The 12,306-nt window shown below is 41.7% G+C and overlaps 1 protein-coding gene across 5 annotated transcripts in view; it reads left to right on the top strand.

Moving 5' to 3' along the window:
- dnajc6 (DnaJ (Hsp40) homolog, subfamily C, member 6) overlaps positions 1-12,306 on the top strand; it is a 40,360-nt gene that overhangs the window by 12,099 nt on the left and 15,955 nt on the right. For all 5 annotated transcript variants that reach the window (XM_061684031.1, XM_061684032.1, XM_061684030.1 and 2 more), the window contains 7 exons: positions 2,831-2,966; positions 7,324-7,373; positions 8,503-8,651; positions 9,345-9,467; positions 10,233-10,366; positions 11,649-11,843; positions 12,068-12,185. In XM_061684031.1, coding sequence (XP_061540015.1) covers positions 2,831-2,966; positions 7,324-7,373; positions 8,503-8,651; positions 9,345-9,467; positions 10,233-10,366; positions 11,649-11,843; positions 12,068-12,185 — 905 coding nt within the window. The remainder of the gene's footprint in view (positions 1-2,830; positions 2,967-7,323; positions 7,374-8,502; positions 8,652-9,344; positions 9,468-10,232; positions 10,367-11,648; positions 11,844-12,067; positions 12,186-12,306) is intronic.

Raw genomic sequence — 12,306 nt, 5'->3', positions numbered from 1 at the left:
TCCATGCTAAGACCAGCCAATCACAAAACTCATTTCGTGTTGGCCGCCGGGCGGCTGTGGCTCAGTAGGTAAAGCAGGTCGTCCAGTGACCCTTCGAGTCCCGGGCTACGACTGTCCGGATGTCGAAGTGTCCTTGGGCAAGACACTGAACCCTAATTTACTCCCAGTGGGCCTGGTAGCACCTTGCATGACAGCAGTCACCCACTGGTGTACGAATGAGTGGGTGAATGTGAGGCTTTGTAAAGCGCTTTGGGCACTGTGATGGTGTAGATAAAGCGCAATATAAGTCCAGTCCATTTACCATTTGGTTGTTGTACGACAACTGAAGCCAGCCAATGAAAAACATACGAGGGCGGGAGCAAGGAGGGAGACATGCACCTACTTCATACACAGCAGGAAATTTATAAAGAGAGCGGAAGATAAGGAGGTTGCAGAAACTTCACATTTGACAGATTTGATGGCAAAAAAAATAAGTCGATCTCCATTATTTGGAGGTATTTTGGATTAAAAACAGAGGATCTAAACCAGAGCGAAGTGTTGAGCAATTGTCACAAAGCAAGGCAGCACCTCTATGTAATGTTTAACTAACCACGTGAAACAAACGAGACACAACAACATTTTTAGAGCATTGGCAACATCATAAATTGTGAGAGGTCCTGTCTGGAGCCAGACATGATTAACAAGCTAGTGTTCCCCTCAAAGGATCTGAAGACGTTGCACTGTTGCACTCGAGCTAGGGGTATCCCGATCCGGTATTTGATATCAGATGATGGTCCGATATCAGCAAAATATCCAGTATCGGATTATATCAAAATGGACGAAAGATTATTATAAACACTCCAATACCAGCAGTTCATTCCATACTCTGCTCACTTCTATTCAGCAGCACCCAGATCTAGCATGCAGAGCTCAGTTGATCACAACAACAGTGTGTCCTGCTACATTATTAGCTTGCGACAGTTACAGATTTTTTGACCAAAACTCTAAAAACAGTCAATATCCACAGCAAAATAACATACGATCGCCAGCACTTGCTGGAAGTATGATCATCCGGTGACTTTGCGTTCCTAGCGTAGCGTACTCGGGAATGTTTACAAGCCAGAGCTTCAGCTGGAAAGACACAGCGGTGAACAACCCAATGGACTCGCTGAGCAGAACAAGCCGACAGAGGAGCAAGCGGAGGCGGCGTGACCGGATGAGGAAGCGCCGCTGTCGGGATGGACTAACTGCTGATGCTCGGATCAGAGTACAATACAATTTGGTCTTTCATGATAGCACTATGTCAGACTACTACCATAAAATCTTGCTGTCTTGGTGAGACGGCGGCAACACAACACGACTCCTATTCCGATACCACCGTATCCCGTCTTTTACGATCACTTGACTTTAGCTTGTCCAATCAAACCCTGTCTGGGGAGGCGTGAAAAAAAATGTGTCCGGGTGCCCAGGAGATGACATTTTGGGCTATCCATTTGAGGAATGGTTACAAACCTTTAATATGATATGGCTCGCAAGCAGGTAGTACAACGTTATGTAGCCGAGCAAGCTAGTGTTAGCACAAACGTTTGTATGTAAACATACCGGCGTTCTGTCGAATCATGCTCTAAAGCTTGGGTCCACATTGCTTTGTGCACATGAATAACTGTTGACAACGGCGACCAAGTATGTTGACGATGGCAGGCACGGGATGCGATGCGCCGGTCACAATACGCAATCCTATTGATCAACGTCTAAGTGTGCTATCGGAGAGTTGTCGTTGATATGATTCAGAGTGATTCAGAGAGATGATTTAGAGTCCCCAATCAACCTACCATGCATGTTTTGGGGATGTGGGAGGAAACCGGAGTGCCCGGAGAAACCCCACCCAGGCACGGGGAGAACATGCAAACTCCACACAGGCGGGGCCGGGATTTGAACCCCGGTCCTCAGAACTGTGAGGCAGACGTGCTAACCAGTCGCTCACCGTGCGGCCTTCTTCACACTAACACACATTATTTATTGAAATATTAAGTCTTGCCTTGTGCTGTAGCAGGCAACACTGTCCAACATAGGCAACCGGTCCGCCTACTGGCCCTTCAGACACCCAATTACAATCAAGATATGTCTTTAATTCATGTAAATACACTGTTTGCAAAACAATAGTAATAATAATAAAAGAACTCTTAACTGTCAAGAGCTAGAAAGTCAGATTGAGCCAGTAAACATCTGAAAACGCTCCTGTTTAGAAATGAGATTATATGTACAGAAGAATCAGATTTATAGGAAGAGGAATATGAATAGGAGTCCCCGGTAACCTGGACGAATAATACGGCTGGAGTCCCGGTGGTCACTTCCGTTCCAGGCTAATGTCGGGTTGTGTGTTGTGTGTCAGTGTCATTGTGTTGTGGCGTTTGCATTTGTTGTGACGTTTGTAATTGTTCTGACCTGTCTCGGCCACCGTACATCAGAGCCAAAAACAAGCAGCAAGTGAAGGTTGCCACAGGAAGGAAACGGAGAGATTGGTGATGCTCCTGGGCTCCAGAGTCATTGACGGCAAAGAATCTTTATCCAAGTATAACAAATGATAGTTTTATTTAAAAGTTACCTTCACTTTTCCAAACATTTTAAGCCACTGAAGATTGAGGTAGTCTAAATCCTACATTAAGTTAAATTGCAATTATTTTGTGAAGCCTGTGTACACTTTGATTTGAAATCCACTGTGGATGTGTGTATAGAGTTAGAATATACATACTCTGTCACTGTCCAAATACTTTCGGACATAAATGCATGTCTGTTTTGAAACAATCTCTTTTTGCTTCGGATTGATTGCGTAAAGCTCTTCTTTCTCCAGATATGGACGCCAACTATGGCGGAGGACTGTTGGATATGGTGAAGGGCGGAGCTGGAAAGTTCTTCAGTAACTTCAAAGACAATCTCAAAGACACACTGAAAGACACATCCACCAAGGTCTTGCATCAGGTTGCCACGTAAGTGTTCATCATTCCTAAATATATTAATTTATCCAAATTAATACAAAGTCCGGCTTTTCTTTCACACCGAAACAATTGATGCATGCCTGTACATTTTAAGCTACTTCCATTCACATTCATTTTCAGGGGTTTTTGCACTGATTCAAGTGACTAGCAAAAAGAATATCATTATTTCTACGTCCTCTTTTGATGAGTCTTTCAATAAGATAAAAGATGGCAAAGGTTAGAGTTGTGAATCAGAGCAGCATGCTTTAGGAGCACCAGAGTCTGGCACAGCGTGGTCCACTCGCTGTTTGTGAGTGTGCACTGTTTGTGCGCTGGGACCACAAAGGGGGCTCTGTTGTTTGAAAAACTGCACACTTTTCCTCTCTGTTGACTCAGCAGGTCGGATCATGAATATTCCTGCCTTGCGTCTCCCCCTTCGGTCCTGCACTCTCTTGTCCTGTTGTTTCTTGTTTTCAGCTCTGCTCATCTGTCTGCCGTCTGTCGACCCTCCCCATGACTAAATTATTCATGCTAATTCATCGTGCTAAATGCCCAGTGCACTGCTGTTATGTGGAAGGGTGCATCTCATCGTGCCTGTGTGTGTTGCGCGTTTGTTCAGTACATATTCTGTATGTGAGTGGGAGGTATGAACAATGAGGGAGGTACACTTCCATAGCAACCGACAGTAAGTTCAGAGAGAACAAGTAGATGGAAAGATCCTTCCACCCATCCATTTTCGACTGCTGATCCTCTTCAGTGTCAGAAGGTAACTAAGCATCTGCTAGCATACTTTGGACAGATCACACACATCCACACCTATGGGCAATTAAGAAACTTTAACCTAACATGCATGCTTTTGGACTGTGGGAGGAATGAGAACTTACTTGGGGAGAAAGCAGATGAACAAAAATGTATTCAGGTTTAGTGCTTATTAAGAAATGTTTTTAGAAATTGTTTGACTAAATTGATGAGGATTTTTGGACCGCTGTTTGCATAATTAGATGACAAATGTAATTAATTCCAAATTAATGAAAGACCAAATAAGTACTTGAGGCAGTCAAGGGAATCATTGGAAGGAACTATTCTAAATCTAAATAAATGGGATAATGCTGTTAACGAACACCACAATCAAATATAGATGTACACCCTGTTCCAACAGTGCATAGCACTTCATAGCAGAAACAAATGAAGTTTTCTTGTCAGGCGGGTGTAGTTGAATCAGTTTGTCACACCTCTATTGCCAACACTCTGTTTAGAGTAAGTGGTTATAATTGTCTTTCATGGAAGATCTGTTTATGTCAAAGCAACAATATTGCAAATTAAGGCTGAGCTATACTATAGTTCAAGTAGAAAGTCCATTTTCAAGTGTCGCATCAGTCTGAGTTTTGTTCAACCGCTTTTGAAACTTTATGATTGTGTTCTTTTATAAATAATATCCTACACATTTATCTTCAGAGATTTAATGATTATTGCTATACAAAACAAGAGCCTTACTGATTGTACTATACTGTATCACATTCATTCTTACTGTATCATGTCTTCCTTTGTCAGTGCTCTTTTGGTTGCAGTTTATCCAAATTTCCTCACATGACACCTGCAACAGTTTATAGCTCTTCAACTGAGCTCCTCAGGAAGTCAAAGAGGAGAGAAAAAAGTGACTCATTTTTAAATCATCCTTAATACATACAATGTTCTGTCTGCAATTAAGCCATAACAATAGTGAATACAGCAAACACACATGGTTAGTGACGCAGACTGGAGCAGGGAGAAGAGGTTCGATGTCTTCCTCAAGGGCACCATAGCCTTGAGTCCGGGCAATTGTTGGGGGTGGTTGGTCCATTGCCGCATTCCCTCCAGCTTCATTTGTCCACACTGGAGCATATACACTCATGTCGTCCTTCCACAATGAAGCCTTGTTCCGTTAATGAATCAAGTTCTCGGTAAATGGAATATGAGAGATGGTGTAAATTACAGTGTGGCCAGCGTTATTATTGAAGGCAGTGTTTTGTAGTCTAAAATATTAGCACCTTCTACAGGACAATGATTTCCCCAAAAAACGCCTTTGACATCTGAATGCAGTTGAGTGCTTCTTCTCTGTCCTCTCCTCAGCAGTCGTTGCATTTGACTGTTCCTAAATTATCAAAAGAAGCCTGCATGCCAGTTTGTGTGGCTTTTAATACATTTGGTAGTGAAACTAAAACAGTAATCATTTTCAGTGGTGTAGTCTTGCCAGTGACAAGCATAACAATCTTAATGCCTGTGTTTATTGGTGTGGACCTACTTACAGACTGACGGACAGCACTGACAGACTTAGATCACCTTCTGTTTTCTGCTCTCTTTTCCTGGCTTTTATATTACAAGCAATAAAATGTACATTGTCTACGGTACTACTGTGCATAACCCCGTTTAAGAGAGGTGTTTAAGAGTATAGTACGTGTTTATAAGAGTGTGGTAGAGGTTAATAGGAGTGCTGGGAAGATTAATCAGTCTGGGGAGGTTCAAACAGCTTTAGAATATGTATAAATAATAAAAAAAGAAGTGGTGGTAAGTGATTTCGCCTATTGTGGAGGTGGTCTGGAACCTAAACCCAGCGATAAACGAGGGATAACCATACGAGATATGTTTTACATACCCCAATAACCCGCTCGCGTACTTGCGTGCGTATGTGTGTGTGTATGTGTTTGCACATTAGAGGCATTGGTGCGATAGTGGTAAGCATAGCTGCCTTCCAAGCAGTTGACCTGGGTTCGATTCCCAGCCATCGCAAGGTTTGTTTTTGTCTTGCTTTCCATACCACGATGGCGCTTATCCGTGCGGACGCCTCGGTTACGTGCTCTCTACTATTGCCTATGTTTTTGTGTTTTGCGTTCGTCTTTGGAGACATTACTCTCCTCACTTAAACAAGGGAAGACTTGCTTAACATCAGGGAGTCTACCGTTGACTTTCTTTCACCAACTTTCACGCGTTACTCACCGGGGGGGGGGGGGGGGGGGGGGGGGGGGGTGTTTGGGGGGGGGGGGTGCCGGTGTGGTCTATGGCGCATGGAGACATAGGGGATGAAGGGGAAACCGCGCCGGCATCCAAGTTAAGCTCTGCAAGAGAGGATACAGATTGGCATTTCCGTCGATCCACCTCGCGAATCTACACGCCCTACCCAACAAAATGGAAGAGCTTCTTCTTCTGACAAAGACCAGTAAAGACTTCGGACATTCCACCGCCCTGTGATTTACTGAGACTTGGCTTTGTGAGGCTGTCCCCAGTGGTGCCGTAATGCATCCGGGCTTCCATCTTCACCGGGCAGATCGTGTCATGGAGTAATCGGGGACAACAAAAGGCGGCGGGATATGCTTCTATATCAACGGAAAATGGTGTATTGACGTCACGGAGCTCAACACACACTGCAGCCCGCATTTAGAGTCGCTGTTTTTGAACTGTAAGCCATTCTACTCACCGCGTGAATTTGCATCTTTCATTCACGCCGGTGTTTACATTCCGCCTCAAGCTAACACGAACGCCGCACTGCTAATGCTCGCTGAACAAGTAAACGAAATTGAAATAAAAACACCCAGCCTCATCCATCATTATTCTTGGGGACTTTAACAAAGCTAAAGCCAGCAATAAGTTGATTTAGTTGGATACATACAGTATTATCCCACCTAAATTAATCGGTCCGGTTCATTTCTCTGTCTTTCATCTATCTCTGGTGCGTACCCACGTGGACAAAATTGTTGGGACCCTTTTGTTAAAGAACGAAATACCCACAATGACCACTGGAATAACTTAAAAACTAACAAGACTGGAATTTGCCACAATGCATACTGACCAGCCACAAAGCTTCTGGGACAACATGCTTTGGACAGATTAAGCAAAACTGAAGGTTTTGGGCAAATCACATTATTTTGATATTTGCAAAAACCCAACATACCAAGAAAAGAACATTGTTCCTACTGTGAAACATGGAGGAATCTTTGTTTTTGTACTTGTGTGTAATTGCAACTTTTATTTCCAGTTGTGAAGGATTCTGGATTAACCAAAAATGAAACAGCATGATCAGGACTGTTCCTCCTAAACCTGCTCAAGTGTTCTCACTTTTTTTCTCATCTTTTTTTCTCACTTTCAGTCAAGGCATGTGTATGCACAGCAAGCGTTTTGACAGAATCTCAATGTCAGAATTTGTATATCAGCAATATTTGGTATCGAAACAACTTTACATGTGAAAGTCCTGCATTTGGGATGCTATTGTGCACCCACTTAAACAATCTAAATAATAGAATGTAAAAAAGATTACTTTTTTCCATTTGATTTACTCCTACTTTTCTCTGTGAAAATGTTCAAATTTGTCCTAAATAATGAACGTTCTTTTTTTCAGGTACACTAAAGGAGAGCTGGATATTGCCTACATCACGTCGCGAATCATAGGTAAGTACGCAGAGTCATAAGTATGCCTGACTATCATCTAAATCATTTCATATAGGTACCATTAAGCCTGAAATGATTCATACCCTGCCCATTTGTTGAATAGGTGTATACTGGCTGGAAATGATTTAATAAAGTTACAAGACTTTAAGAGCTAGAATAATTGTTTGATTTATCCATCTATCTATCTATTTTTTTCTTATTTTTTTTACCGCTTATCCTCACTAGGGTCACGCGCCGTGCTGGTGTGTACACCAGCTGACTCTGGGCGAGAGGCATGGTACACCCTGAACTGGTTGCCAACCAGTCGCAGGGCACACATAGACAGACAACCGTTCACACTCACATTCATACCTACAGACAATTTAGAGTCTTCAATTAACCTACCATGCATGTTTTCGGAATGTGGGACGAAACAGGAGTTAGCGAGCTCCACATCGGCGAGGCCGGATTTGAACCCGGGTCCTCAGAACTGTGAGGCGGATGTGCTAACCAGTTGTATATTTTATAATTTCTTAACACAACTTTTCATTGTCTTATCACTTACTTGTGTCGTTTCCACCTTCAAAATAAATAAATGTACTTAATATTACTATGAATGTCAGCAATTCTATTCTGGTCTTTCCATTTCCCCCAAAACAAAATCAAAATCCTTACAACTGGAATCCAAATATGCAAAGGGTATGTGCAGCATTTAAAAGTACCCTATAGCTCAAGTATAATTGTAATGTAATAAAGTGTAGACACACATGTACTGGAGACAGTATAACTGCCCTTCCAGCATAACATGCTTAGCAGTGTGCTGCAGTGGAGCACCCTTCAGGGTACGCGTTCAGCTGGATATTTTCCCACTTTAGGGCTTTTGTGAAAAATGCAAGTTTGAATCTCCTTCTTACTTCAGTATTTCAAAATCTCATTTTGCAATTTGTACTAGCAGAAAAGGGCAAAAATTATACATTTAGCTGAATTTGTGTAAACAAATACAGCATATCTCAACTCTATGTGTTCTTCTTATTTATTATTATTATTATTGTTTTTATGTTTGATTTGTTACAGCTGTGGTTGTTTTCTTAAAAGTGCTTGAGAAATAGAGTTGGGTTGAGTCAGTTATGGATACTATATGATTTTTCAGTGATGACCTACCCAGCCGAGTCTGTGCAGATTGGCTACCAGAACCATGTGGAGGACATCCGATCCTTCCTTGACAGTCGCCACGCTGACCACTATACTGTCTTCAACCTGTCACAGCGCAACTACCGCGGAGCCAAATTCTCCAACAGGGTAATACAACCACCTCATGCACTGACAGTACATGCATCAACCATTTTGTTGATCCCCAACAAAATAATTGGCCAGCATTTTTAAGGATAACCTCTCAATTTGTTGATCATGTGTGTCAACTTTCATGATTCTTGCTAAAATCTCTTCAAAATTGTTGTATAATATTCATATTTAATAAATAGTAATGAACTATTGTAAGCATGTTTTGCCTCCAAACCCCTTTTACAGTTACTTGAACAATAGTTGAAGAAACCATTATCCTTGACTTCTGATTTCAAAACTAGTTATCCATCAATTTGTTGTCTCTGTGTAATAATATGATGAGGCGACTAAACATTGATATGGTTTTACAATCATAATGGCCCTGTGAGGTAAACCGTATCTACAATGTGGCCCGCGACAAAAATGAGTTTGACACCCCTGCTCTAGCACCTACCTGCAAGGCAGTTGTGGAGTTAACATGGCCTAGATAGCTGCCTGTGGAAGTTAGTGTGCCTTCACAGATGACTCAACATGGCATCTTTTGTGTTGTGTTGCTCTGCTGCTGCGGATGTGCTGTAACTACCACAATCTCCTCTTTCCTCTCGCCATGCGTTTTGTTTCATCACTACTTTGTTCTCAACCTTTTCCTCTCACCTCACCTTTGTCTGTTCTGCCATCTGTGCCCACCTCCCTTCCCAAATCCCTCTCCAGGTTTCAGAGTGTAATTGGCCTGCTCGCCAGGCTCCCAGCCTCCACAACCTCTTCGCTGTGTGTAAGAACATGCACAACTGGCTCAAACAGAATCCCAAGAATGTGTGTGTCATCACTTGCTCGGTAAGATAATGCCTCATCATATCAGGAGGTTCCTTCAGGTGCTTCAAGTAACAGTAGATTTTAACCACATAACCCTTTCTTTTATATCCTTGTGACTTGCTATGTTGAATGTTGTTCCTTGATTCCCCATGTTACCTGGCTCAGTAACACCTAAAATGTTACTGTTAAAAATTGTTTTAACAAGATGGTTTGTTTCACAAATACATGTGGTAACGAGGGGAAAAGGGCTGGCTCTTAAGAAGTAGAGGAGCACAAACCTTGAACCACAATCAGAAGAAGAGCTAAAACACTCCATGGAAAGAATTCATTTGCTATTTTAATAGACGTGTTATCAGATCAGTTTGCCTTTGAAAGGTTCCATAGCGTATTTCTTATTGAACTGAAATGAACTGAAGGGACACACAATTTTTATAATAATAATAATAATGATTGGGGGTTTCTGTTTAGTATAATAGTTTGATAGGAACAGTCAAATACAATTCAACACATCATTTTTCTTACAGTCACAGGCATGTAGGGGTGTTGGTTGTTGCCACCTCGTAATTTGTAGCTTCAAATGACAAAAATACTGTTGTCTCTCATGAACCTGAAATTAACTCAGCAGAGTGAGTTAATATTGGTGCACATGATTGTTTCCACACAATTTGAAATGTGTTTTTATTTGTTAAATGGTTTCACATTGAAGGCACATTTTCTTCAGTCATGCAACTTGGCGTGAAATAGAACTTTGCTGTGTGTCATGAGTCCTCACTGTGTGCTTTTTAGGATGGCCGTGCTCCATCAGGTGTCTTGGTTTGTGCCATGTTTTGCTTCTGCCATCTCTTCAACAATCCCATTCCTGCCATGCAACTCCTCAGCGCCAAGAGACCAGGCTCGGGTCTCTGGCCTTCACACCGCAGGTTTGAATCCTTAATGTGACATGTGACATGTCACACGAATTGAATATAAAGTGACCAAGTGTAGTAAGAGAGACAAAAAAAATCCATGCACACAAAACCCACGTCCAAACTGGCACTGTACACTGAAAAAAAGTCATTTGAATTTACTTAATTTGAATTTGAATTTGATCAGTTGCACATGATTAGAATGTTTCATTAACATACATTATTAGATTTTTTTTTTAGGAGAAGAGGGATACATTACATCAGTTAGCAACATTTGAATCATGTGCAATCGAAAATAAAGTTTTTGTCATAATTTTGCCACAGCAGTCACCTAAAAGTATCTTGTATCCCTTCATCATGTAATATAAGGGAAGTGATCATGCTTTATAATTTAAACTTAACACTGTTAGACATTTTATTGGGCTTTTGCAGTAACTTACTGGCAACAGTTTTGAGTTACAGTAAGTATACTGACAAGTGTCAAATGAATGTTTGCGTTCATTGTGGTGCTGATGAGTTAATAGGGTAAACAGGAGCACTTTTGGCTTGCACAATCGTCTTTGCGTCTGCAAAGTTGTAAAGAGTAACTGTGTTGCTTATGTTTCACTTCAATGTCATCCCACTTAATACATAGAGCATAAAGTGGACATTTGTGGTGATCGTAATAATTCAGCCACGCAGACGGTTCATTTGTGACAAGTCAATGACGTAACGTCATCTTTAGTATATGTCTCCGTGAAACGATTTCATCGAGGAACGATTGTCTTATTTCTCCCAAACATATTCCTACCTCCTCCTGCATCGCTCCCCTGCCAATATCCTGGCTCCTCGATAGATTTTCTGGAGGGAGGAGCTCGCATGTAAACACAGGAGCTAGGACCTCGGAAGTTCCAAATATAGAAATGAGATGCACCCTCTGTGTGACAGCAACCAAAATCCCACGATGCAATGGGAACTGTGGTTAATTATTGTAAAATCAGCTGAAAGTATTTTACTGTAAGGTATGTGGTAGATAACTGTAGAATTTGTAGGAATATCTAACCATCTATGTTTTGCCTCACTGTATACAAGGCAGTCGAGCCACGAGATTTCTCCCAGCAAATCATCAGGATAGCAATAATAATAATTCAAAAGTTTGAATGTAATTAGAAATGGTAAAACACATCAATTGAATTGAATCAACATCCAAGAATGTAGCTTGGACTGACACATAGAGACAACCATTCACGCTCACATTCACACTTACTGTATGGAAGTAGAGCAAACAGGAAGAAAATTGCACCTTGTCCTCTGGCAGGTACATCGGGTACGTGTGTAGCATGGTGTCAGAGAAGCCCAGTCTACCCCACACCAAGCCTCTGACGATCAAGGCTCTCACCATGAGTCCAGTTCCCTGCTTCAACAAGCAACGGAGCGGCTGTCGGCCTTTCTGCGATGTCCTCATTGGAGAGACCAAAATTTTCACCACGGCACAGGAGTATGAGAGAATGAGGTGCGCTCACATTTTGACACTTCAAACTTTCATTTCAAAATACAGCAACTTTCACAAATCTTTTAATGCTGCAACAATATTTGCATCTACCTTAAAGCTGTTAAAATTGTCACGTACAGTATCTGTATCGTTGAAGGGCAAGTTAATTGTTTAGAAATCCTAGTGAAACATTGTCCTTTATTCTTAAATTGTTCCACGTATTCATTCTATCTGTGCATGTCCAGAGAGCACAGAGTTCAAGAGGGGAAAGTTGTTTTTCCTCTGGGTGTCAGCGTACAAGGAGATGTCGTAGTTTCCGTCTATCACATGAGGTCCACCATCGGGGGACGTCTGCAAGCAAAGGTAGACGTTCCTTCTTCATTTTTTTTTTTTTTTTTTTTTTTTGGAAGAGTAAGAGTAAACATACAGTCTTAAAATTCTTCCAAGAGCCATTATGCATATTTGTGCTACACACAAATAAATG

This window comes from Phycodurus eques, chromosome 8, assembly GCF_024500275.1.
Source record: "Phycodurus eques isolate BA_2022a chromosome 8, UOR_Pequ_1.1, whole genome shotgun sequence".
Taxonomy (NCBI): Eukaryota; Metazoa; Chordata; class Actinopteri; order Syngnathiformes; family Syngnathidae; genus Phycodurus; species Phycodurus eques.
This window is presented reverse-complemented; position numbering and strand designations above follow the sequence as displayed.